Source organism: Polyodon spathula, chromosome 26, assembly GCF_017654505.1.
Source record: "Polyodon spathula isolate WHYD16114869_AA chromosome 26, ASM1765450v1, whole genome shotgun sequence".
Classification (NCBI taxonomy): Eukaryota; Metazoa; Chordata; class Actinopteri; order Acipenseriformes; family Polyodontidae; genus Polyodon; species Polyodon spathula.
The window spans coordinates 14,560,127-14,587,769 of NC_054559.1; the positions used below are offsets into that span (position 1 = coordinate 14,560,127).

The 27,643-nt window shown below is 39.2% G+C and overlaps 1 protein-coding gene and 1 long non-coding RNA gene across 3 annotated transcripts; one reads left to right on the forward strand and one right to left on the reverse strand.

Moving 5' to 3' along the window:
• Window positions 1-3,954: 3,954 nt before the first annotated feature.
• LOC121300963 lies at window positions 3,955-19,141 on the reverse strand. 2 transcript variants are annotated; one of them, XR_005947578.1, is made up of 4 exons: window positions 18,875-19,141; window positions 16,770-16,869; window positions 10,108-10,200; window positions 3,955-4,427 (listed from the first exon to the last, which is right to left on the reverse strand). It is a non-coding gene; the product is annotated as an uncharacterized LOC121300963 (long non-coding RNA). The 2 variants fall into 2 exon arrangements; XR_005947579.1 differs by lacking the exon at window positions 10,108-10,200.
• Window positions 19,142-19,250: 109 nt separating this feature from the next.
• Window positions 19,251-23,496, forward strand: LOC121300962 (actin, cytoplasmic 2). Its single transcript, XM_041229999.1, has 6 exons — window positions 19,251-19,345; window positions 20,839-20,966; window positions 21,185-21,424; window positions 21,806-22,244; window positions 22,446-22,627; window positions 22,761-23,496. Exons 2-6 carry the CDS (start codon window positions 20,844-20,846, stop codon window positions 22,902-22,904), a joined length of 1,128 nt encoding a protein of 375 aa, XP_041085933.1. The 5' UTR covers window positions 19,251-19,345; window positions 20,839-20,843; the 3' UTR covers window positions 22,905-23,496.
• Window positions 23,497-27,643: the final 4,147 nt, after the last annotated feature.

A 27,643-nucleotide genomic window follows, 5' to 3' on the forward strand; every position in this document is an offset into this window, starting at 1 on the left:
CTTGCTTTTAAACTGATCTTCAACCGTGGCCTTCTACACAGACAGACGCACATGGGCTTATACATTAAACTAAAGCAGTAATTTATTTTCAACCCAGAACACAGCGTATACCCAAGTGTAAGCCCATGCACATACTTGTATTCTGTAGTGTTTCATTTATTTTTATATACAAAACCATTCCATTTCATTTAAAAACCCTTAAAGGGGACGGGGGCTGCTGGTCACCCAGTGGCATGGACTTCTAAACTCAACCACTAGAGCCTTCAGTTCAGTCTAGAGCACAATCCCAAGTGTATGGACTTTACACTAAATAAAACTGGAACAAACCACTCAGAGTGGAATCACAAGGCAGGTCCAGTGCAATGCTGGTATTTTTTTTATTTGTTGACATGATGTAGGAAAGCCCCAAAGAGGACAATTACCTTATTTGAATAATTACTTCTGCAGGGGAAAGGTATTATTATTATTATTATTATTATTATTATTATTATTATTATTATTATTATTATTATTATTTTTAGACATTTGCTCACCAGGAAAATCCCTGATTAAGGGGAACGCTAGGGGCAGCAATTCAGTTACAGCAAATAACGACAAAGCTTCCCCAGTTGGCAAAATGCCTCCCACATCCAAACACATTGATGTTTACAGAATGTGTAGGCTTACATTTATATATTACAAGCTTGATATGTATTACATTGTTTAATAAGGCACTTTTAAATGTATATTGTCTTCTATACAGTAATTTATGGCGAGAGGCGTCATCAGTCTCAAAGCAATATCATGCAGATTGCAGACTATAGAACTGAATACTTTGCATTTGCAATGTATGGCTGCAGTGTAGTTACAAAACGGTCACAAAAGGGTTAAATAATACGGTCCACTCCAATTTAATAGATTTAATCATTTTTTCACTTTTTTATTTTATTTTTTACTGCAGTTCAATTATGTAACTAATGGGTGGTCTATTTTTTTTTTTTCAATCACAGTACTCAATACTTTGAAATGCCCATTTCTGACATCTGCATGACAGGACCCGTCATTTGCATACTGATTAGATAATGGCCACTATGACCCAAAAGGCAGGTCCAGGCGTTTTGTGATCAATCAGGTGTTTTAGATGCTAATGATAGATATTCCTGGAACAATGCATTAGAAGCTCCCCGATGTGAGCCATTTTAACAGGCTTTTCATACATCAGCCTCATTCGGTGCACGCATCTGGAAACAGCTGTCTGTGGAAAATTGTACCATTCTTCCATTTTCACACGGATAGACGCACAAAAGGAACCATGGGAAATCAGTTCTGGTGTTTGTCACTAGCTGGAATGGGAGGCATGCTGATAAATCTATAGGTTTCCCAGCTGGCCTTGCCCAGAGTATTAAACAGACACTCCATATTGTACCTCGTGTGACGTCAACAGCATGGCTTTGGTGGGATTAATATACTGTCATCAAAGCTCTCAAGACTATTCAGCTTTAAAGTGCATAAAGTCACTTGCCTTCAAGCTGTTGGATGTACTGCTTTTTAAGCTTATAAGGAAATCGATTATGATTGAATGAAATAATAAATCAATGATCTCAGTGTTTCTGTCTCTGCTGGAGACGTGATGCCTGGGACAGACACCATTTGACGAAGCCAAGGACTCATTAACAGCTGGCCCAGGTGGTCCCCATTCACCGCAAGATGAGAATTCTCAATGGAATCCACAGCATGCTGCATTTGGAACATACAGGTTACAGTCACTTAGCCCAGCTTATCAACCCATCTGCTCCTGCTTCCCTTACACAAATGCATAAAGCAGGTAACTACTGACATTGCTTTTTAAATGCTTCTTAAATGTTGTGAAAGAAATACTTAAAATAAAATGTTGGGGGGTTTTTTGTTGGTTTTTCTAAATGCTTTCTTAACTGCAACAATAGCAAAAATGTATTTGCCTTCTGGAAAGAAAATAAACAAACACACATAACATGTGTAAATGTTTATAGATTTTTAAAAAATTCAAATACAGCAGCAATGGATTGCTTGCTTGGACTTGATGCAGCACACATGATTGCAGTCTCAACACTGCCATCTGTCTCTGGAGAGAAGCATCATTTCAAAAGTGAGAGAGAGGCTGCTCACTGGCTGCAGCAAATGAAGAGGCAATGTGGAAATTCACTTTTTGTAAACAGAAAGAAAGAGAATTGTGAACTTCTCTTGTCAGTTTAGAAGCTCAAGAGAATGCAAGAATTCTGTCTGCAGGACTTTTCAAAACCTTGCAATATGTTTTTTTAAAAATACCACCCAATGTTCTACTGACTCCTTTTTAAACTGCCTCTCAGAGGACTAAGCCTTTGTCAGACTCAGAGGGGGGTCGCTCTATGGATTGTTCACAAAGCACAGGGGGAATATTTAAAAAAAAATATACATATTGTATATATATATATATTATATATATATATATATATATATATATATATATATATATATATATATATATATATATATATATCAATCAAATAAGTAGTTAATTCAATAATACAGCCTATTTTTTAGAGTCAATTAAGTATATTGTTTAAATACAGCCTATTTTTAGAGTCGTTTGAACTGCAATGAATGGTCAGTCAGTTTTTAAACAGTTTTTTTTTGCCTGTAAAGTGATATGAGCTTGCATGTATTCTTTTTTTTTTTGTTTTTTTGTTTTGCTTAGCATGTACTCTAAAACAACAAGGTCATGCATGTTCTATGTTGTGAGTTCAGCTCCATACTAGCCTAGAATTGTGTGTATGTCTTTCCCTGGCAAAATTTACTAACACATGATCCTGCTACAGTATGAGAATCCCAGTCACCAGTTTCAGTTATTTAACAGACCAAGACCGATAAGAAGGTATTCATTTATTTATCAGCTTGCTCATGCAGTGTATAAATGGGTGTGTCTGCAGTGCAGGCTTGCTGTCAGCGACGTCTTCAGGACTGCATGGGCTCAGGCTTCCTCAGACTGCTCAACAGTCCTTCTAACACTCGTGTTCTGACACAAGGGCATTCTTTGGATTGCAAATACATGAAACAGGCTAACCTTGCCTTATTTAGTCAATAGCTCAGATTTGTTTCAAGAAGGGGAGGTGCTAAAGTACCTGTTGCTAATACCACACTGTAATCAGTGGTGTGGTTAAAGTCCTCCTGCTGAACTTCCTTCTGTATTGTTGTGCTTAACCTAATGAAGGAATGACATTTGTTTAGATGTATTCTGATATAGCACCTGGGGTTCCACCTGGGTTGTTACCTCTAACCTGGGATGGGTCAAGCTGTTTTGATCTCACTCTAGTCTCATGGATCAGCAATATTTGTCTCTGTACAAACATGCAAACTGTATATATTTTAATAAAGTGTGCATTACCATCATGTCTACATTTTTACATTTTTACATCCATGAGGTCTTTCCTTTTTTTCAGTCAGTTAGAATATTTTGTATAGTCTACCTATGACCCACATTTACTGCTATGGCCAAAAGTTTTGCATCAGCTAGAATTTTAGGATATGTACAGTAGGAAAATGTACAGTCTGAATGAACAATCAGGCTCTATTAAAACTACATGACAGAGAGGGACAGCAAATCAGTCATAGAACTTACCAGGAAGCATGATTCAGGCAGCAATCAGATATTACAGACAGCTTGTGATTAAACTTTTCTTGTAGCGTTTTTTAAGTCAATCCTTGCAAAAGCCAAGGAAAGCATTGCCAAGGTAACGAATAGAGGAATATGATACAAATTCTAAACAATACCAATTGCATAATATAAGCATGGGCAAAGCATGACAAACGACAACAAGAGTTTACACATTATTTTTATTACAGCTTATAATAGCTTATATATATATATATATATATATATATATATATATATATATATATATATATATTTTTTTTTTTTTTTTTTTTTTTTTTTTTTTTTTTTTTCAAAAGTTGTTCCACGTGCTGAAGGCTTGTTTGTACCACTAGGGGTTGGATATTTTGGGCTGCAACATTAAGCATGAGGACTACATCTGTCAAATGAATGTTTTAAAATCAACCAAGCCAGTCTTGTCTTAGCCGAAAGTAAAACGCTGTCATTGTTCTGAGTCATTTGAAAATAGTTAAACTGCCTGCAGCGCTAACTACTGTGGCAACACAAGCCAGAGGAATCACGTCCCTGTAGCAGTCCTGCATCACGTTGTGATTCAAGTGTCTCTGTGCCCCAGGAAAACACAGTTGCATCAACAGGATACGCTCAAAGGCCCTTGACTGACCTTGTGATGCAGCCACGCCGACGGACTGCGGGATGAAGAAAATAAATGAGCGTTGGAAAGACGAGGCTGGCAGCTAAGCAGAAGGGAAGTTTGACACAAGACCCACAGGAAACAAGGAGAGGGGCCTGTGTTGTGTTACAAGTGGTCGGGGAACGCTACCTGGAAAAATGATAAGAACAGCAACAACATCAAAAAAAAAAAAAACCTTATCTTTAAAACAGTTTCCCTTCCTGTGTGGAAATTCATATCCTTTTAGGTTCCTGGGGCCACAAATGTGGACATAAAACAATGTGTTAAATATATCAAATGAATGGGGAATAGTAGTGTAAATAATTAGTTTGTTTAACCTATAACCTTTCTTTATTTATTTATGTTTTAAAGTATAGGCATATAGAATACTTAATACTGTGGCGAACCTCCATTCCCGCAGGTAAGGCGGTCAGACGCAAACCCGGTACCTCCCGCATTGAAGCATAGTGCAGATTGCGTTGTTCAAAATAGCATATATATATAATATATAATATATATATATATATATATATTATATATAGTCCCTCTCCAATGCGTTGTATATAGATAATATATATATATATCGAGCCTTCTCCAATATATATATATATAGATACAGAGAGAGAGAGAGAGAGAGAGAGAGAGAGAGAGAGAGAGAGAGAGAGTGCCATGTGCCAATATACAATTTATTCTGATACATCTTTAATGAAGTAAATCTAAATATACTATTCTCCAACAAGTATTGTGATTGTTAGCGTTTAAAAAGAATCTGTTCTCCACAAAATGCTGCTATATATGGCTATTAAGCTAAGCAAGCCTGCATCTGCGTTAAGACACTTCTTCAATTGGGGTTTGCTACTAAATAACTTTCAGGAACTAAGTACTGCACAGGTTCCCTTTTCTGTGCAGTACAGATTTTAAGGCCATGTTGAAATCAATTAGAAGGACATTCTTAATGCAGTGATAATAGAGCTGGAGAGAGATTTATCAGCAAGTCTGTTTGTACACTGTTCATGCAGATAAGATATGCCTGCATGAAACCTGCTTGCATCCAAAAAGTGTGCATTGAATCACAAACAAAATGCTCAAGAATTCTCGGCAGATATCCTAAATATGCATTTGAAACGCACACTGTCTTCTAATGCACATAGTGCTGCACTGCCTGCTGTTTGCTGAAGATATCTCACTCAAGAGGTCAGAAACATAACCAAACATAAGCATGTGTCAACGTGTGTGGAGATGGCCTCTGCATATTTCTCTGTGCAATTAAGATTCCTGTGAATTCTAGCTCACCACAGCCGCCAATGCCACACAAATCAAGCCTCTCACTTCGTCTGCTTTTAAAGACAAGACAAATGATGGCCAAAGACTATAAGTCCTACAGATGATTAGTTAATGGTTTAAAAGACTAAATGTTTTCATAAGCCTTGGAAGAGCAGAGAGGAAAGGCAGACACCCACACAGAGGTTGGCAAATTAAACAGAAGCTTTTCAGTGTGGAATCACGGATTGTACAACTCGACCACCAGACCCCAAAAATCAAATCCCACGCTAATGATTAACTTTTATAATTTGCCGTGTGTGTGGTTTTATTTTTTAATTTTTTTAAACATATTTAACAAAAAACATTTGCAAAGTGTTTATCCTTGGTCATTTAAAAGGCACACACCACGCATAGCGATTTCTCTTCCCAAGGTAAACTCAAAGCAGATAGCAAATTCCTCCAGCCAAGCTAGCTCCCAACACACAAACTAAACAGAATCCCAGTCAATATGAGATGCCAGAGATCAGCAGCGGGGTCACCCTGAAAATTGAAAAAAATACAATTAAACAAGAAGCAGAAAGTAAAGCGTTAATAACAGCTGATCTAGCTTTGTGGTGACACAGTGCTTGCAAAGCTACTAAAACACGCCCATAAAAAAGAGAGGAAATCAGTTGCTGACTGCACTGTGAGTGGACTGCTCTGGCTGTGATGACTAAGTTTGGCGATTGCTACCTGCTAGTTTTTCCCATATATGGAGGCTTTCAGGAAAGAAAGCTTCTTTGAGTATGAGGCAGGGCTCAGCCGTTTAGGCCTTGTTCCTCTAAGCGATTGTTTGCAGTCAAACAGTACAGGGAGGCTGAAATTGATAGCGTGTGTGTGTGTGTTTGGTTGAAGGTGGAAGGGAGTGCTAAGGAATCTGCTGTGTGTGTGTGTGTGGAATTGGCAGCAGTGATGATACACAGAGCACAGGGATACACAGCCGAGACTGTCGCCACCTCTCTCCTGCCAAGATCAGATATCTCAGGAGACCCTTTGGCCTGAGTTGAAAGATTTGATGTGAAATGCATAAAACCCATCCCCATAGAATGCTGTAGAATTTGAGTGTATCAAGATTGTATGCGTTTAAAACAGTACTTGTCAGCATGTGACAGATAGACTCTTAACTTTTCTTTATTACAAGAGTGGCTTTCTACAGCTGGCCTAATGCATAATCCAGAATATGGATTTTTACTACCCACCCATAATGGTAACACATTCAAGGGGATTCCTTTTGGCATAACATTAAAGCAGTCAGGTTAAAAAGATTTAGTTCTTTTTTTCTAAATTACAAAAAGATTGAGTAACTCCTACAGCTTCCTCTTCTTGAATTGTAGTGCAAATCTAAGATCTTTTTTTTTTTTTTTTTTTTTTTTTTTACATATTTACATATTTCAAGTAAACACGCCAGGAAACCATGCTCAGAAAAATGTCCCAAGAAAGACACAAGAAATAGTTGGAGAGAGATAATTTCCCTAGTCTGCAAAACAGAAGTGAAAATACTCTTTGGAATGCAGAAATATGAACTCCCCTACTTGTTGTCAGTGACTTTCTCATTCATTTTTGCCTGGCAGTTTCAGTCTGATTTTCTTGTGAAGTCCCATGTGACACAAGCCTTGCATTCTTGACATTGTTACCATGTGACATTCTTAAAGATTGCCTTTTATGGTGGTTACTGTTACAGCTGGAGGCGAGGCAGCGAACCAAGTGTCACACACATCAAGGCAAAAATAGTTCAGCTGAATTAAAAAACTTTACTGTATCTTTATCCGTAGAAAAATAAAACAACGTCTGGTCTTTCTGTCGGCGCACAATACTTTTGTTTAACAACAATGCACAGGCAAGCATGCACAGAGTGACACCCAATCTGCAAAAGACTGAGGGTGTTTGTTATTGTCCAACTGCAGGACGTTTGCACAGAAACAGCAGACCTACCATTAGCATTTTTTATTTCGTCTAACTGCCAGCATAACCTGTTTTAAGCATGTTAGGACTGATACATGGAAGAAACACATGCCCACTGATTTGCAAGCGTCAACGTGTCTGCAGCTGTGAGGAATGTCCTGTTCTTTAACATCCCCAGGCACAAGTCCTGTTTGCAACCTGAAAATCAGTAGGCTTGCTCTTGTATTGTATGGCTTCTTGTACCTTTAATGGAATCTAGTTACATATATCGTTAGCTGCAATAAAAATGGATTTAATACGTCTTGCTCAGGAGATTCAATTAATTATGTAAAGCATGCATGTTTCTTTTTCTTCATAATCTTCTTTACTTCATTCAATAGATTTTACAAACATTAAATAATATTACTTAAAAACAATTAAAATAGTGTTGTGCACCACTGTAAAAACATAGGGAAATATAGTAAAGCATGGTAAATACCATGGTACTCTATGATAAAGCATTGGAAATGCATAGTACAACCGATATGGAATTCGTGGCTTTTAGAGCTTTTAACCTCATCTCATCTCACCGACACTGTAGCAGCACTACATCACACGACACTGCCCGCTACAAGAAACGAGCAAAACAAAAAGGTCAAATCAAGTCTGCACTAAATGACCTGGTGCATATGTACCCGATCTCTATTCGCCTGGTTTTGATACACGAGTTAAATGGGCTTGAGGCTCAGTCTAGATATAATGTTATATGTAATGTCACTGTAACATTGCTACAGTCCAGGCCTATGAAAATCAAAGTGAGGCAAAGAACAAAAAGTCCACATTTGACACCATGCTAAAAAGTGAACACTGAACAATTGACAGGGTTACAGGAGTTGTGTGTTCCTCTGGTGTACCGAGCTTGCCCTTGGTGTTATCAGTACCAGGAAACTGAAATTACCAGTTAACACGGCAGGCTTATAGATTCTTATTTGTATGTAAGATATGTAAAAATATCTGTATATGACTTCCTCTTGGCTGTGCTCAGTAAGTCGGTTCACAGAAACACAGTTCCTGTTGAAAGCATGTGACACGATGAATATGCCCTTATTTGGCCACCACTATAAGCTATTTGTTTGTGCCCAAGTTCTCTAAATAACTTTCATGTATGTCTCAATGGTTCAATAATATCTGAATTCATACTGAAACAACCATATGTGTTTTTATTATTTAATTTGTTCACTGGACTATTACTATGGGTAGGATTTACACATACATCTCTAAATGCCTCATTACAGCTGGAACCTGCACTCTTGAAGTTATCAGATCATCTCCTTTTATCTTAAAACTGGCTCTTCCCATGAGTATTGTAAATAGCAGATATTTATGACCTGAGTTATACTATGCTACAAATCTTACAGAAAGACATGCTCCTGCTTGCATCATAAATTTCTAAGAATCTGACAACTTAATTACTGTTCTGATAACATTACCAACATGCTGGGAGATTATGGAACACAGGACCAAATCAAATTCTGCGCCATGAAGGCAAAAGACCGGGTTTGAATAATTTGTCTATTCTACTTCTGATCAGCAGTTTACCACGATGGTACATTCGCATGTTAAATATGCATCTTCCCATGCTTCTCCTATGCCTTTGCCATGCTTCACCATGGTCAAATATAGTTTTGACAATGCCGCTTGAAATGCATTTGATGCCAAAATGATTATGTTCGGTTTCCCTTATATTATCGAAAAGAGATGCCAATGCATAAATGACATACACGAAATAGTACCCATGCCCTGTACAGGAGAGTGTTTCTCTGCTTTTGCTAACAGGTCATTTGATGGGGTACCATGCTAGCTTGTGCTTTACCATGCCTTCACTATGCTTTTTAATATGCTGTGTATCACTGCCATGGCAGACTGTGCTAATCTTTTACAAGAGACACACTCACTAGCAAGCTCTTATGAGATCCTGTAAAGTGGAGTACACCCCATGCAGTGCTTTGGCAGATGCATTCAGCTTGAAACTGGATAACGTATAAACTCTAGGGCTCTTGGAGTGTTGAAAACAACAGCTGAGCTGACAGGAGTGACGTATCCTCACTGCCAGGCAGCGCCCCTGGCACATGCACTGGTGTGCTGTAAACTGAAAGGTGGTGTCTGCAAAAACCAACAGGCAAAGTGGGGATCTGCCAGTCCACACTGAATTCCATGAGAGACATTACAAGGGCATCAAATGTGCATTTAACGGCCAGCATATGCTAAGAGGAAACAGAGGAAACAGTAAGTAAAGTCAAAGGATCAGGGCAGGGCACTGAAATGAGGAACAGCAGTTACATGAAAACACAGCTCGGCTGTTTGCAGTGCTTCCTCTTGAAAAAATAAACAAATCAGTGTTCTGTCTAAGCAAAACAACACCATCTTTCTGCAGTCTGAGATAGAAACTAGATCTGCTCAAGGCTGGTGTCTGAAAAGGGAAGTGTATGTGGGAGAGAGAGAGAGAGAGAGAGAGAGAGAGAGAGAGAGAGAGAGAGAGAGAGAGAGAGAGAGAGAGAGAGAGAGAGAGATTCCATGTGCCAATATACAATTTATTATGATAGAGAGAAAGATAGATTAGTTGTTTTCAGAGACATAAAACCAGAACCTTCAATGTATCCTGACATCCATGATCCATGATATCAAGGCCACAGGCAGACAAAGAAGTCATCCTTGGTGCTCATACCTGGTTGCCTAGGAGCTGAGGAAACAGGAGCAGATCTGCCTGTTTCTAAGGTTCTTTCACAAGGTGTGTAATACAATATCATCTGGGACTGAAATACAAATTAACACAAAACACATTTGCATACAGCAGTCATTGTGCCGCCTCCTTTTTAACATGATTCGTAAAAGGGCTGGGAATGGGCTGAAAGCGCTGAAAGTATTACTTGCTCACATTACAGTTCTTTGTCAGCTACCTGGAGGAATGCTGTACAATTCCCATACTGTATTACCAAAGAGAAATGTGTTTTTGGTAAACAAAGATTGTTATTTGTGTGGCAGAGTAGGGGGAGGAGAGAGGAAGATGTAGTCCTTGAGATGTAGTACAGGACTACATCCCCCAGAATGCCTTGGGGTTAGAATTAAGAAAGTCAGAAATCGAAGCACCTGGCTCTATGAAGTGAGGGACACCTGCCTGTGACTAAGCATGCATGTACAAAAGCAGGTCAAATGTTTGTTAGGCTGTCTGCATGAATGCTAAGGCTTGGGTGAAACCTGTGCAGGGAAAACTTGTATACGGTGTGTGCAATGTCAAAGTTGTGTACTTTGTGTAGCAAGTGTTTTTGTTGAACCAGTAAATGGCTTATTTAGGAACTTGCAAAAGTTTAGTTATTGCTCCAAATAGTAGTTAGGCTTTTGTTTGTTTCATTTGATTTGTGTTTGCAAGTAAAACTTCACAGGAAAGTGTTGAACTACAGTACTGTCTCTGGGTGAGGGTTAATTCTGCCACTGGCTAGCCTTGACCTGTCAGTCACATTACCACATTTGTCAGCTTTCCACATGGTAAACAACTATTCCACCCCCCCTAACCCTCCCCCCCCCCCCCCCCCCCCCCCCCCCCCCCCCTAACCCACCCCCCCCCCCCCCCCCCCCCCCGCCAGCCTGCAACATTAAATAATTATATAATTTAACCTTATTAGTGTCAAAGCCTTGTTGTAGGGCTTTGCTTTTCCAAAGGGCCCTGCCACACAAAATAGATTGACTCCTCTGTGGTTGACTTAATAAAGAGACAAAATATCAATGGGCTATTATCCTCTCGCCCCTGTTAATGTGTCCTGTCATGCACCAGCTGCTGGATCTGAGTGTGTACTAATGCAAGGGCCCATCACTTTAGAAAGTGCTGTGGTATCTATAAATTGGTTTAAATGCAAACAGCTCACCATGACTGCTCATTCAGCATGAATTGAATCCATTACAACATGGCATATTTCTGTGGCAAGAAAAGCAGAACTCGCTGCCAGGGGATCAGGGATCATTCACAGTCAGTCAGCCATCAAAAAGTTCCTGGATTCTCCTAAACAAGCTAGAAAACACCACACCAGTCTATTTATATTGTATGCTATGATGCAGTACTCTCAAGGTTTAATGGGATTGCTTGCATCATGGGAAGAAACTGCCTAGCAACATTTACTGAGACACTGGGCCTCCATTAACAATGCTTAAACTTAATGAAGAATAATGCATTTGATATTCAATCAAGCCAACTGTTGTTTTGATCTTTCTTTATCAACAGTGTAGAACACATGAATATCAAAAAAAAATTGTGATTATGGACCTGTATTAAAATATGTTATGTCATCTGTTACAGTATTTTGCCTAATGGTTGTCATTATTTGTTTTCCCTTCAAAATATACTGTGGTGAAAGCATAGGAAAGTGTATTATCATAGTGAAAACAGACAAGCAGGGCAAAAAACAGTGACTATAAGATCACGCTAAAGCACAGTAAATGAATAGCGACAGCAGTAAAGTTTTATGAGTGTTAAAAAAGAAGGTGCGCTGACTCCCAGGAATCACAAATTTGGGATAATTTAAAAAAAAAAAAGATGCGTCTGGTTTACAACTCCAGTTAATGCAAGGGCTGGATAATAATTTGGAAGTAACCCACCCACCCAGCCATTTTAAGATTTTGTAGGAAAATGAAGAGGGTGGGGAAGTGGGTTCCCTTTGTTTTTAATTGCCTCATTTTGCTGAATGCAGGGAGGTTGGGCGATGGGAGAAGGGCAGGAATCCATTTAGAAGCACTAAATTGCTCACTAATCTAGTCTGTGTTTTAAGGAGCCAGCTGGTGGATAGATTTACTGTGACTCCCTCCCTCTACCAGGGGCCTTGCTGAAAAGCTTGGGGCACCCTCTCCCCGGACTCCTTGGATCAATGCAGATAATGCTATCTGGGCGCTGGCTGTCCTGCTACACAGATTGCTGGTGCATTTGGGTGTGCCTCAATCAGTGTTTCCATTTCAAAAAGGGGTGGGGGTCCGGTAAAGGAAGTCCTACTCCTTCTCGAAACAAATGCAAATAGAAAGCTCCAGTAGGAAATCTTAAGAGAGCAAATGTAGAAGAAGATGTAGGCGTGAACCAAAATAATCTTTACCAGTGAATAAAGTTCCCTGCAGTAGTTTCTGTGCTAGGAAAAGGGAATTGCTCTGTGAAAGAATTTCTTGAACCAACAGTGGCATAATCCCACACCAGCCCCTCCTGCGTCTAATTACCGATCAGATGGACACTGAAATCTGCTCTGAACGGTTTAATACTGCGAGCCAGATTCACAAACATTCGGCATGTTTCTATAAGCCCATCACCAGACACAGACAGATTAGCACCTAAACACTAAATTGGCTCAAGACCTACCCTTGGCCCCTTTTCTGCAATTTAAAAACTCCCTAAAACACAAATAGGTTTTCAATAACAAAAAGGCGTAATCAAATTCGTCGACATGGCTACTGCAAATCTCAAAATACTGAATTTATAAAACAGACCACCTTACCAGATATTACCAATTCATTACCAGTTAAAAGAATTAGAAAACATAATTTATTTTAAAACAGCTTCATAGCCCCCCAAAAAAGTGTAGTACATTTTTTCAATAAGAACTTCTTCATGACTCTTAAGCTGAAGGAACATGAAGACACTTTTTTAGGAACAGGGACTTGAAACTTGGTTCCAGGATACCGGGAGACATAGTTTGAGGCAACCTTGCTGTATCAAACCCCAAGTCTCCCCCGGTGTGCCATGCATTAGCCTGAAACCTAGCCTCCTGAAACCAAGTTCCTTCATGTTCCCTCAGCTTTACCTGAAAGAGCTGCTCCCAGAGAGCCACAGTTCTTCTTTGCATTGCTCTGTGTGTCTCGTCAGCCTGGCTCATTGGAGTGCTTCTTAATAAGATATAGAGAGTGTACTGTAGGGGTGGTCTGAGTTGTGCAAGGCTGAAAAACAAGGTTGACAGACCTTACACACCCTGAGTAATTCATTTTTCTTGTGTTAAAAGAAACTTACCTAAATGATAACAAACGTGACTCAGAGCAGAACTCCTACACGCATGCACTATAGGCAACATCCTCAACCAGACTGAGAGATCCCTATTGTTAGTCATAGTAGTATTAGTAGTAGCATTACTAGCAGTAGTATGAATTGTGTACCGTATTGGGAATGTGTTTGCTTTTAGGAGGATGCCTTTGAAACAACAAACAGATCTTGAATAAAGTTGAAACTGTAGAAACTCTCTTAAACTATTACACAGTGCGATACTTTCTGCTAATAAAACCGCAATATGTTTCTGAGAGAAGGGGATTCTTGGCATGTCTAGCCAACATCTTCCAGGGGTAGTGACCAACAGTAATCAACACAGTTTCCTTCACTGAAACAATATATGGCTAAAGACTGTACTGTACAAAGCCAGATGTCTAAAAGCAGCCTAGAAATGCACTTTTGAAAGTATGAGTTACAACCCCTCTGAGCATTTTTCCTATGCAATGGGAGATTTCCTTCAAAGCCACTTGACTCTTCCAGTGTTTCAAAAGTCTTCCATGCAACAGATGCAATGTGCATACTGTCAGTGGAACAGGTTAGCTTAGACAAATGAAGGTAATATCTCTGGGTGTAAGAAAAAAATTAAGTGAATTGTGAAAACAAGTTGAGATTCTCACTTCCCAATCGTTTCAGCTAACGCCCATATTGCAAAACACTCAAGCAAACCAGGGTGTTATTGTTGCATTCAATGTGTATTAAATTGCCATTGTCATGCACTGTCATGTTAAATGCAGATTCTATTTTGGCGTGGGAATTAAATGTGATCTAACAATGTTGAAAAGCTTCCTTGTAAAGATGCACTGAGGCTGTGTTATCATTACACCAGAGGATTGCAGAAGCTATTCACATGCTGCAGAAACAGCAAGGATAACTAGCGAACCAGACCACATTCACACATTCAAAATATGTTTAGAAACATGTAGCGGATTATTTCCAAAAGCACATGAGGCTAGGCGTGCATGATAAAAGCATGGATCACGTTTAGTGCTTACCGGACAGACAGACATGACAATACACACATTGTGAATGAGAACCCTAAAATTTAATACAATAAAATAAGAAAGCTGAAACAGATCTCTCTAGTCAAATGCATGTATTACTTTGTACTTTATTGAATAAAATGTAATGTTTAATACAGCAATACCAGGTGGAAGGTATAGGGAGTGACAAGAAAAAGCAATCCTGATTGTACTGTCATTTTTGACAGATATAATTTTTAGGTACTTCTTGACAAATACTGGAATGTATTCGGTTTATTGATAAGCGGTCTATTTCTCCAGTGGAATTACCCAAATATACATACACCAAAGCTGACACAGTAGCAGGTAAACACAGTCCCTTTTTCTTACTGTATACTAAACACAGACCTGTTTGGGAAAGTTGTTTTCAAATGAAGTGGAAAACACCAAAGACACCAAAAGAAAATAAGGAAGTTGAGAGAATTAATGGAAACTCATAGATGGTGGGAAAGAAGAAACAACCAGAAATAAAGCAGTTCTGTGCAAACGAATGAATCCGCACCTCTGCTGAGCTGGTATACAGAGTTTGTCCTGGACTGGCTTGGAATGTTAAGGCAAGAGCAAGATGCAGGTGAAAATAGGTTAGGGTCAAGGTAATCCCAAACTTCTAATCTATATAAATACCCAGCAGCTGCAGTAAGCTCCCATTGTGTCTGTTAAGAGGTTTTGAATAAATTACTGAATCCCATTCCAAGGCAAACTAGGAACCATGTTGTTGTATAAAGTACACAGCACATAAGGGTATTGTATACTGCTGGTAACACCATAAGTTATTTTCTACAGTGCCCTTTATATGATTTACCAGCCTTCAAATACAGAGATGTGTACTGTACTGATGAGGGGTGCATTACTTTGTAATTGTTAATTTACATATTTGGTCTGCAAGCTGTTTCTTGTTCACAGAAGTGCTGATGAGATTTGACATTCTCATAATTAGTTTTTTTTTTTAATTTGCTAATTAAGAGGTACAAAGAATCTTTAAATCCTCTGATATAATTACGTCATGCATGGCACAGCTGTGATATATGCACACAGCACGCAATACGTGACATCCTTTAACGAACAATCAGCAATTCCATTCTGTTTTGCATACACGGAAATCTTGCATATAAGAAATGCAGAAAACATCTTTTCCTGTGGAAATGGTGCCAGTATCGTGTATCTAACACGCATGTGTTACAGGGAACAGTACAGGACCAACCTTGAGAAAACTACATTAACATGCATCTACTACTTGAAAGCCATGACAGCTTGTTTTGCACTGCAATGCATGCAATATCAATGTAAACATATCCAACAGGACTAACCTAATATATATGTCATGTTTATTTATGTGAAACAAATACTGGTGCTGTACCAGTACAGACTGAAGAAACAAAACAAACCTAAAATCCTACTGGAGCTATCGCTGTCCACTACAAAAGTTGTCAACACTTTTCAGTAACCAAGAGGAATAGAGAATATTTTCTCCACTGGAAAGGTGACAGGAGGGTGTTGTAATGGAAAATTGGATCTAACCCCTGAAAAAGGTTTCTCGTGATGGGCTTCAACTCGGTGATGTTGTTTTCGCTTGGCACTGTGAGAGTCTGGAATCCTTTGAAACGTTTCTACACCTACTGTTCTCCTGGACTGGGCTTTATTTAGTACAAATCGACTTCGTAGTATTTGGCAGTCAGACAAATACACAGAAAACAATATTTTACCAACCAAACAAGGCAGAAGAGAGAATGCACATGAATTTACAAACAGGGGAAGCAGTGTGTGTATGGGGTACGTCTTGTTCACTTTGAATATGTTTGATATTTTGTATGCAAAGGCCATGGCCAATCTAACTGAGAATGTTGTCTCTGTTCTGATTAGTTCCCTGCTAGTGTTATATCATTAATTCTTGTTTTACATCTTTGCCGTTGCCCTTGCTTCAATAAATACAATCTTACAGTTCTATGGCGTCCTTCATGCAAGCACTTCTTTACTTTCTTTCTGAAAGAGCTTTGCTGCATAATTACACAATGACATTGAAGAAGAAACAGGTATAGCTCCACCTTGCTGATATTTATTTTAATGACCTGCCATAATAACTACCTTTAGACTAGAACTGATAAAGCAGGTTCTTTTCAATGACAGAATTAATCATCTACTTTACACCCCATCACACACACACACACCCTAACAAGCAATGGAAAATAAGGGTTATTTTTATAAAAAACAAAAAAGAGAAAGTACCATTAACAGGAGTGTCCTGCCTGGGGCTGAGAATGGAAACACTTCAGTAGTGTTGAGGGCAAGGTAGTTATCCTTTTACATATTCAACCTGGGTTCCAATCTGCACAGGTCACAAGAGAAAAGAGTCTCAGATTAGTCTGCAGTGATGATTATAAGTTCATAAAAATGTCTCGCTCTTCAGATAAAGTAGAATGAAAAGACTACCAAAGTATTGAAGTGAGTGATTATGAGGATTATGGGCACTGCAGCTTTTAGGTCGTTGTCTGGGGTTATTACACCTGCAATAATATAGTTTGCCTAGGGTTCTAGTTTCTTGGGATTACAGACACCTGGCTTTGAAAGGCACTCAATTGTGAAGAACGACTCTTGTGCTCGACCAAAAAAGAAGCCAGGAAGCTGTACTGTCAGCAGCAGTGATCACATATTTTTACTTCATATCTACAGACCATGGATATGTTCTGTACAGTCGTTACCAAATACAACTCAGCAGACAGAGATTAAATGGGATTAAATATCACTTTGGCACAGATACATATCTATAGCAGTTCTAATGAAGTATCAAATAACAAATACAGATCAAGACAATTATATAATGCTTAAACTGCTAACATTGCACAGCTCCTATTAGTTCTGTTACTTGGTACTTTTTAAAATATACAGATAGCGGTGCCATCATTTATTTAATTTATTCACAGCCACAATGGGTGTGTGTCTGTGTGTGTGTATATATATATATATATATATATATATATATATATATATATATAGCCTCCTCTTTAAAGTGATAGTCAACTGGTATTGGTCAGTATTGGTCTTCACATAGCAAGCCTGGCTCATATACAGGCTATCCAATGTTATACAATCACAGGTTTCTTCTACCCCACTATACCAAGTACACTGCCCTCAGTGAACACTGTGAATTAGTATACAGCACTTTCAATTGTGCTTCAAGATTTTGTAGACAATTTCAGTGAATGATTTGGTCACACACCACTTTGTTCACACCAGCACTTGTGTCTGGCTCTTCCTGTAATGAGGCAGTATGACATTCCAGTCACAGGGACCAGCTGCACCCTCTCTAGATACAGTTTGCCAAGGGCTGACTGGCTGGCTTTGTTTTGGGTGCACTCTCAAGAGCTGACAGACGTTATACTATTAGAAGTGGCTGAAGCCAAGTGAGGCCACGCCTGCATTGACAACATGGGCCCATCCCCATCCCCTGGCAGATGGGCCTGGCCCTATTACAGTTATATTGTATCACCAGACCCATTGTAACTGCATTTGTTAATAAATAAACAAACGGTTAGGCACAATTCTACAAAACTTCAGTTCAGAATTTGCCTCTTTTGTGGGGCCCTGGTACCTGAAGAACACAGTTATGATGATAAACCTTGTGCCTATAGCACACATAGGTTTAGACTGTGGTCTGCTGGCAGCTTTTAAACATCAAGAAAAGGAAGTAGGCCTGTTACACCACATACACCCTGACCCTGCATTAATCTACTCTGATACAACAAATACTGCCTGTGTAACATTATACAACTGTACAACTGTAAATGGGAAAGAAGCAGCCTACTAATTCTCTCTTATTTTTCTTTTTCTTTTAAGGGATAGGGCTCCAGGCATAGCTCAGTGTCACTGGGTCTCTGCAACTTAGCAAGGGTGGGGCTTTTCAGCATTTTTACAAAACAGTGCACACTTAACGCTAACATCAATTGAAAATACTTTGCTTTTATTTATTTGAAATATGTTGTATTGTCTTTGGTAGTTTTCTAACAAACGTTTCAGCATGAAGTCATGTATAAGTATTCATCATTAGCTGTCTGTCTACACTTCAGTATATATGAATGCAAGCGGGTTTTTTTAGCGATGGATACACTGTTTGCGGTGCAGTTAGAGTTTTTAACCCATTTATTCATGAATTACACGTTACCGTCATTGTAATAATTGCAAAATCGTGTACCTAACTGTAGGCTGAGCTTTAATTTAATACAGTACAATAACTTACGGAATGTGATAAAGCATTCTAAAGTCAGATACTGTATTACCGTTTAATTATATATAATCATAAACAGCATCGTTTATATATGCAAATAATGACCTACCAAAACGAACGGCCGCCTCAACATTTTTAAATGTATGACATGATGAATTGTTTTGCTGTATGCAAATAACAATCAATTGCACAATCAATATATAATTGCCACAAAATCACGTTTCCAGAAATCAAAGCGTATTTACTGCAAATACTCGAGTGCGGTTGCATTGGGTTCAGCCGAGCCTCCTCTCTCGCTTCACAGCGACGGGAAGCAAGCTGCAACAAACAGAGCAGCGATGTGTGCACGTGACACACTGGGGGTGTGACGTCTGTCCAATCAGACGGCTCCGTTCCGAAAGTTTACCTTTTATGGCTCGAGCAGGGCAGACGGCGGGGGACCGCAGCGGATAAAACCTCGCGCGCAGCCGCCAGACAGTCACTCTGAGCTCCTCCATCTCGCGGCCAGTGCGGGGGCAAAAAAAAAATAAAAAATATTATAATTTCTCATAAGCGGTAAAAAGTCACCACCCAAACTAAGGTAAGAAGAAAAAAAAAAAGTTTTTTTTTTTTTTTTTTTTTTTTTTTTCTTTTCTTTAATTGTCATATAAATGATTCAGTATTGGACATTATTTTTTTTAAAAAAAGCTTTTAGTTATTTATAAATGAAAGTATTTTCAATGGAAGGGTGTGTTTCATAGGGGGAAACTGTTTCACTGTGTGTTCACCGAAAACGAAGTAAGCAAAAAAAAAAAAAAAAGAATAGCGTTGATAGTAATGTTGTGAACATTTAACCTAAACTGGTTAAATTATTCAGTTGTCTTAATTTTGGAGGTTAACTTGCACATTATCATCGGATAGTGGGGTCAGTTGTTAGGAGTGTTCATTGTTCGACGGGATGCCATTTAAAAAAATAAAATAAAATACATTTTTAATCGAATGTGTCTGGCTTCGTACAATGGCTGTCATAGTTGGGTGTGACCTAATTTTCCGATGGCCCCAACAGGCTTTTCATATTCACTGCATTTGCAAGCTATAATAAAATGCGTTCGTTTTATAAGGTGCAGATCACGGTGTGATGGATTGGCTTTAATTATTAGTTGGCAATCGAGTAGATTGCATGTCCGGTTCTTTCCCTCTTGAAAAAGGCTGGCGGTTTTAAAATGACCCGGCTTACTTCATTTTTTCTCTCGATAAAATCAGATTGCGGCATTGTGCTGTTGAAGGCGTGGTTCCCAGTGTAAATCCAATCTCTTGAGTGACGAACTGGAAATAATTTGTAACTGGTCTGAATTGGCACGGAGACATTCAAATATAATTTCATTAAATCAATTCAGACGCAATCGATTCTTAAGTTTTTAAATGAATGTTTAAGCTGCATAACTGTCCCTTGAGTTGGAAAACGACTGTGTGCTCGCCATGTGTGTATGTAATCGGTGCTATATAGATAGATATGCATTCTGAAAATGTTGCTTGCTTTTTGCAAACTGGCTTTCATAACTAATACGAAGCTGGTAATGTGAGTTGTACCTATATCGATCCTTTAATGTGGCCTCACTTTTGAAACTGTTAAATTAGCCCGGATTGTATTCTAGTTTATTAAATGGGCACAAAGCAATGTAATTTGGAATATTGCGCAGGGGGGGTAAACATTGGCAGTGTAAGGGAGTGGCCGTGGTAGCAGCCGGTGTCGAAATCGGTTCCCGTTGCCACGCCGCCGGTAATGGCAAAACTGCTCAAACCATTGCCTTTTATGGTAATGAGAGAATGAAACGGGACTTCCTTTGTCTTGAATCTCTCCCACATTTTGAATTAAGCTCAAGCGCCCCACCTAGTGGCTAAAAGGCGGATGGGTAAGGTGAGGCAAAAGCAGGAAGTTGGAGAGGAAGTGGGCCTAATACGGTTAAACCCGGCTTCTCTTAATCTATGATGCAAATACAACTAAAGCATTTTAAAAACTGTACTAAATTTTCCAGGTCTACTAAGCATAGAAAGCGTCTTCTTGCATGTAATATATATATTCTTGTATTTCAGCCACCATGGAAGACGAAATTGCCGCACTGGTTGTTGACAACGGTTCCGGTATGTGCAAAGCCGGTTTCGCTGGAGATGATGCTCCCCGCGCTGTCTTCCCATCCATCGTTGGACGCCCAAGACATCAGGTTAGTGTTCTGATCCATTGCACACACTTTGCTTAAGCTTATTGCCTGCAAAACACTGGACAGGAATGTGTTAAACCATTCATACTAAAAGTCTTGGATCTTGCACTAAATTCACAAACTACTTACTTGAATGTTTTATCCATAAAGGCATGATAACTTGATACATATAACATGCAAAGCTGAGGCTGACTCTAATCTTAACTTCCTCTCTCCTATAGGGTGTCATGGTAGGCATGGGACAGAAGGACAGTTATGTTGGTGATGAGGCCCAAAGCAAGAGAGGTATCCTGACCCTGAAGTACCCCATTGAGCACGGCATTGTCACCAACTGGGATGACATGGAGAAGATCTGGCATCACACCTTCTACAATGAGCTGCGTGTTGCCCCCGAGGAGCACCCTGTCCTGCTTACTGAGGCTCCCCTGAACCCCAAGGCCAACAGAGAGAAGATGACCCAGGTCAGTCACTGCTGTGTGCTTGTACAAATCCCATGGGTCACTGGGATCACTAGGTTCTCATTATCCGGGGTTTAAATGATTCTGCTGCCTCTTGCTCATCTTATTCATTTGTCTTCTAATTTTCAGGCCTTCTGTCTCCACACCTGAATTTCTTTTGCTGGAGCTTTCTACAGGTTTACTACTTTTCTTCTGAATGTTTGTTTCTTTCACTGTTCTGATTTTCTTAACTATTGCACTGCATTTCTGATCCTACTAATCCGATTTGAAGTTCACATTGAAATATGAAAGGCATGTACTAACAGTTATTCTTCAATTGAAGAATAAATCTGTAGTGTCCAATGTACTTCAATTTCTTAACCCTACTCATTTACCCCCACACAGATCATGTTTGAAACCTTCAACACCCCAGCCATGTACGTTGCCATCCAGGCCGTCCTGTCCTTGTACGCCTCTGGTCGTACCACTGGTATTGTGATGGACTCTGGTGATGGTGTTACCCACACCGTGCCCATCTATGAAGGTTATGCCCTGCCCCACGCTATCCTGCGTCTGGACTTGGCTGGTCGTGACCTGACTGACTACCTCATGAAGATCCTGACCGAGAGAGGCTACAGCTTCACCACCACAGCCGAGAGAGAAATTGTCCGTGACATCAAGGAGAAGCTCTGCTACGTCGCCCTGGACTTTGAGCAGGAGATGGCCACCGCTGCTTCCTCTTCCTCTCTGGAGAAGAGCTATGAGCTGCCTGATGGTCAGGTCATCACCATCGGAAACGAGCGTTTCAGGTGCCCCGAGGCCCTGTTCCAGCCATCCTTCTTGGGTAAGCAACATGGTTTTCTAGCAAACTTAACAAGATCAGTAGATGCAATGTCCTCTGTAGTCCAAAACGCTTGCATGATTCCAAACCTGTTGGATGATCAGAATAGACCAGTTGGCAAAAGCCAGTTGATCATTTTGTTAGTGGCTCTTACTTGGAGTTCGGATAGCAGAACAAGCTGTTAATTTTTTTTTCTTTTAATAGGTATGGAATCCTGTGGTATCCATGAGACCACCTTCAACTCCATCATGAAGTGTGATGTTGACATCCGTAAGGACCTGTATGCCAACACTGTACTGTCTGGAGGTACCACCATGTACCCTGGCATTGCAGACAGAATGCAGAAAGAAATCACAGCCCTGGCACCTAGCACAATGAAAATCAAGGTGGGTGTTCTATTTGCATGCTTTAGACTGTACCAGCATCAACTTCAAAGCTGTAGACATTGGCATTTTTCTAATGCAAGAGTCACAGACTCCCTAGTTTTCTGGAGGTTTCTAATGTGTTTATTTCTTTCAGATCATCGCCCCACCTGAGCGTAAATACTCCGTCTGGATCGGAGGCTCCATCCTGGCCTCTCTGTCCACCTTCCAGCAGATGTGGATCAGCAAGCAGGAGTACGATGAGTCCGGGCCTTCTATTGTCCACCGTAAATGCTTCTAAACGGACTGTTGCCACTTCACACGCCGATCTTTAATTGCGCAGAGGGGAAAAAAAGAAACAACAAATTGGCATGGCTTTTGTTATTTTTGGCGCTTGACTCAGGATTTAAAAACTGGAACGGTGAAGGTGATGGCAATGGGGTTTTTTTTTTTTTTTTTTTTTTTTTTTGGCAAATGAGCATCCCCGAAGTTCTACAGTGCATCAGAGGACTTTAAATGTACATTTCCATTTTTTTTCATTCCAAATGTTTAATGTTAAGTGCATTGTTCAGAAACTTATTTGCCTCTATGAAGGCCGCCCACCAATTGGGAGTATGTTACTTAAAGGGGGGGAGGGAGAACCTTGCTTGTGTAAATTATGTAACAAACATCTGGGTTTTTTGTACTTTTCAGCCTTATTCTTGGTCCTGTATTTTGATTTATGCAAAAAAGTTTAAACCTTTTTTACAAAAAAAGGTTTACACCCCTGAACCCCCGCCCCCCCCCACCACGGTCATACATAAATAAGCCGTAAAAAGTTGGTGTCAGTATCTGGGCTTATCTGTACACTGACCAATACAATTCAAATAAAGAGCACATGTTTAAGACTGTAATTACTGTGGTTTTGTCTTATTTCCTTTCTCCAAACTGCCTAACTAAAATGACAGGCATCTACCAAGAAAACAGTATTAAATACAAATAGCCACTAGGTGGTACATGAGTAAATACCAATGAGTTCACATTCCCAATACTGGGCTAATCTTCAGAGTTGCAATTAAAGATTTATTATGCATACTGATACTAGTTTGTCAAGTCAACCTCTCATTGATTTGTCTGGTGGAATGAAGCTGCAATTCATTCCTGTTGCACATGCAAGGTGAAAAGGTTAGATTCTTCCTTATTAATACATTTGAGGTCCACTAGTTTTTTTTTTTTTTTTTTTTTTTTTTTTTTTTTCTTTTTTTTTTTTGCATGACAGCAAAGCATACCTATACAGCTGGTGTTAATGGTGCCACTTAGACAATCTGTCTAGTTTAGCTTTGAGTCCCCTGATTGATCAGAAGTCAGACACTGTTGGCTTTAAAATGTATTTACATAACACTGATGCTTTTCTGACTTGCAGACACTACTATACAATCATGGTCTTGGGGATGTCTTCCTGAAACAACATGCCTGACAACACTTGAGGTTCTCAAAAAGCTTTTGTAAACTGAAATCTTAATCGCCTGAAATAAAGTGCAAGCATAAGACAAATGCACACTAATATTCCACGTTATTACTTGGTACAATGAATGATAGACAGTGATACGGTCTCCTAATTGCTTTTAAAAAGGAAACAACCAGAAAAACAGCCATGACACGCTTCACCAAGTTCCCTATTGGTTCTTATTGTGCTGTAGTTGTAGGTGGCTGATTTGGCAGCAGCCATTACTTTGTAAACCAGTCCAGAGTAGTTGATTTCGCAAAGCATACCCACACAGCTGGTGTTGCTAACAGTGCCACTTAGACATGTTTGGTACAGAAGATCCACTAACAATGACATTGGTGCACATGCTCAGGGCAATAACTACTAAAGTATACATTAGTAGTTTATGCATTCAACATGTATACTTTTGAACCATCTTTCCAATATACTTTTGTATGGGTTCTAGTTAGGATAACTTGAATATTCTGTTCCCTAGAGATAAACAATATTGTATGCTAAATAAATCTATTATACCGTGCAAGTCAATTATGGCAGTTAACCTTTCACTCGCAAGGATTTATTTTATATTTATTTTCAATGGGGTTTTTGGACCCTGTGGTCCCTTGTAGTCTCCTGATTATAAGTGATAACACAGGTTTATGATAACTAGGTGATTTAATAGTTTCTTTGCATTTTTTTTTTCTAGGATAATAGTTTTTACTTTACTTGTTTTAATGCATCAGTCGCACAACTAATTCACTTCGCACATGACTCTTTTTTTTTCCATAGCAGCAATTCAAAGTGATACTGACTTCATACAGTATAACAAGGATGTGCCATTCATTTTGAAGCACTTGAGTCTGTGACGATGATTGTCAAAGACTTACCATTATTTTCTTGAAGGTTAATTGTATTGTACGTCCTGATACAATGTGTGATCACAATTCATACAAGAGACTTTGTAAGTATCTGTCCAGTTTAACTTTGATTGTAATTGCTTCCAGCTTCCAATATAATTACAAAGTGTTCTGGCACAATCGTTGTAGGATTATGCAAGTGTCAGCAGCTATAGAAACATCTTCTTAAAGCAGTTTTAAAATCACATCCTATATTCCAATTTAAGCAGGGTGTTCTTACTTTTCCAATATTAATTTATAAGGATTTCACCATTTTAAGATTTTAATATTTATTTTAACGGAAACGCTGTAGTTCAAAATGGAAATCAAATGAACACATCTGAGATGTTTAATGGCCTGTGTCACTTCCAGTCTCTTAACTGCTTTGTGATTAATAACAATTGTATTATAAATTCTCAGTAGGAATTCAGATTAACTCCTTCAAACCAAGAGACACTTACGGGATTTAAAGCTATAGGAGGTTTCAGACAGGCCACTGCAAATAACACGTGAAAATATGACCATTAGGTTGACGTGAAAACTCAATAATCATTTTAGTGGGATGTGGTGGTCTTTGCATTGAAGATTCAAAACATGTGATATAACTACAATGTTTCTATACATGGATTTTAACTTGAAAAAAAAAAACATTATGTATTGGCATTGTTTCACATTCTTTGAGTCGAAATGAAAATAAACCGGTTACAATGTTGCATTCAATTTAGTTGCGATTTGATTCATTTGGATAAGGGCTGCAGTAAAGTGTAATAGTAACACAGACAAAGTTCCTACGTATCACAATATTTGTATTTTTTTACCTTGAAAAGGAACAGTTATAATGAAGACGCAACAACGATTCAATCTTGTGTGGTTTTCTTGAATTACACATTCTGTACCCCATTCAGTTTACGCTGCAAACACTCAACAGGGAGCGCCTGTGTAATCATATGAAAGAACAGACAACTTTCCAGTGCTCCACAACAACGTTCACATTTACACTAAAGCACGGTTTATGGGTCAGTGGTAATCTATGTGTAGTGTAGCTCTCTGCGTCGCGACTGATCTCAAGTCAGACATTGTCCACTTTAAAATGTGTTCACATAACACGAAGCTTTCTGGACACGCTCACGCCGAACTATACAATCACGGTCTTCTGGAAACCAACGTTTTATAAGAGGTCACACCTGACAACACCGAGTTTTTAAAATAAATCGTATTTTGTAAACTGAAATCTTAATCGCCTGAAATAAAGTGCAAGCATAAGACAAATGCACACTACTATTCCACGTTATTACTTGGTAGAACGAATGATAGACAGTGATACGGTCTCCTAATTGCTTTTAAAAAAGAAACAACCAGAAAAACAGCCATGACACGCTTCACCAAGTTCCCTATTGGTTCTTATTGTGCTGTAGTTGTAGGTGGCTGATTTGGCAGCAGCCATTACTTTGTAAACCAGTCCAGAGTAGTTGATTTCGCAAAGCATACCCACACAGCTGGTGTTGCTAACAGTGCCACTTAGACATGTTTGGTACAGAAGATCCACTAACAATGACATTGGCGCACATGCTCAGGGCAATAACTACTAAAGTATACATTAGTAGTTTATGCATTCAACATGCATACTTTTGAACCATCTTTCCAATATACTTTTGTATGGGTTCTAGTTAGGACAAAAAAACAAACAAAACCCCCTCTAAATTCAGACCAGCATTAAAAAATACACCATGTGGTATTACACCGTTATTCATTACACTGCATATATGTGGATCAAAAATACCACTGTCAGTAGCATTGTATTGTCAACTATCTTCTATCTGAAATGAACACACTAGTACTGTATGTAAACACATGTTATCAATCAATCTGAATTTCTAAATTAATGTTGATGCTGAATATGTAATTCACTATTTGTGACTTACTTTTCTGCCTGCAGAACAATTTGCAATGAGTGAGTCTGGGATCATGCACCCCCGCCCCTCCTCTCTGACTATGTAAAAATATGCTGTTGTCCCAGAAGCTTGAAATTTACATTATTATATATATTTATTTATTTATTTTACCTGGAAGAGGTTTACCACACGCGAAGCCATCGTAGATGGTCGAGTACATGAGCTTGCCCAACGCATGCCTGCCGCAGGGCTCCCCTGGGTCCTACACCTAGCCACAGACCGCACATGACTTTTGCAGAAAGTAAAGATTTATGGGAAAAAATAATGGAGAGTTGACAGATCTGGTCTGGTATATACAGCTAAGATTTCCAACACGTTTCTAGAGGAAACATCCCTCATAAAGAATGTTTTTTGAAAAACAGAAAGGGACAGGGAGTGATTCTTCAATTCACAATTAACACTAAGAACAGTAATGTCACTGCAAGCTTTCACTGATACGGCGTTGTATTTTCTCAGGAAAAGCAGTGATGAACATACTGTCACACCTCCCTATGAGCGGTTATGACCTCAAAAATAAACTACGTCAATTATACCGAACATACCTTTCAGAATAAAGCAACAATTTGAGAGCGACAAGTGAATTAATTATCATTCTTCTGTCCTGCGAATCATTTTTTGTTTTGCTGTTGAAGTTCAGTTTCCCCTTACCAACATGTCGGCACACTTGTCACCATGAAGGAAGTGTGTCATCAAAGCCTCCGGAAACCAGCGTGAGTCCGTGTGCTTT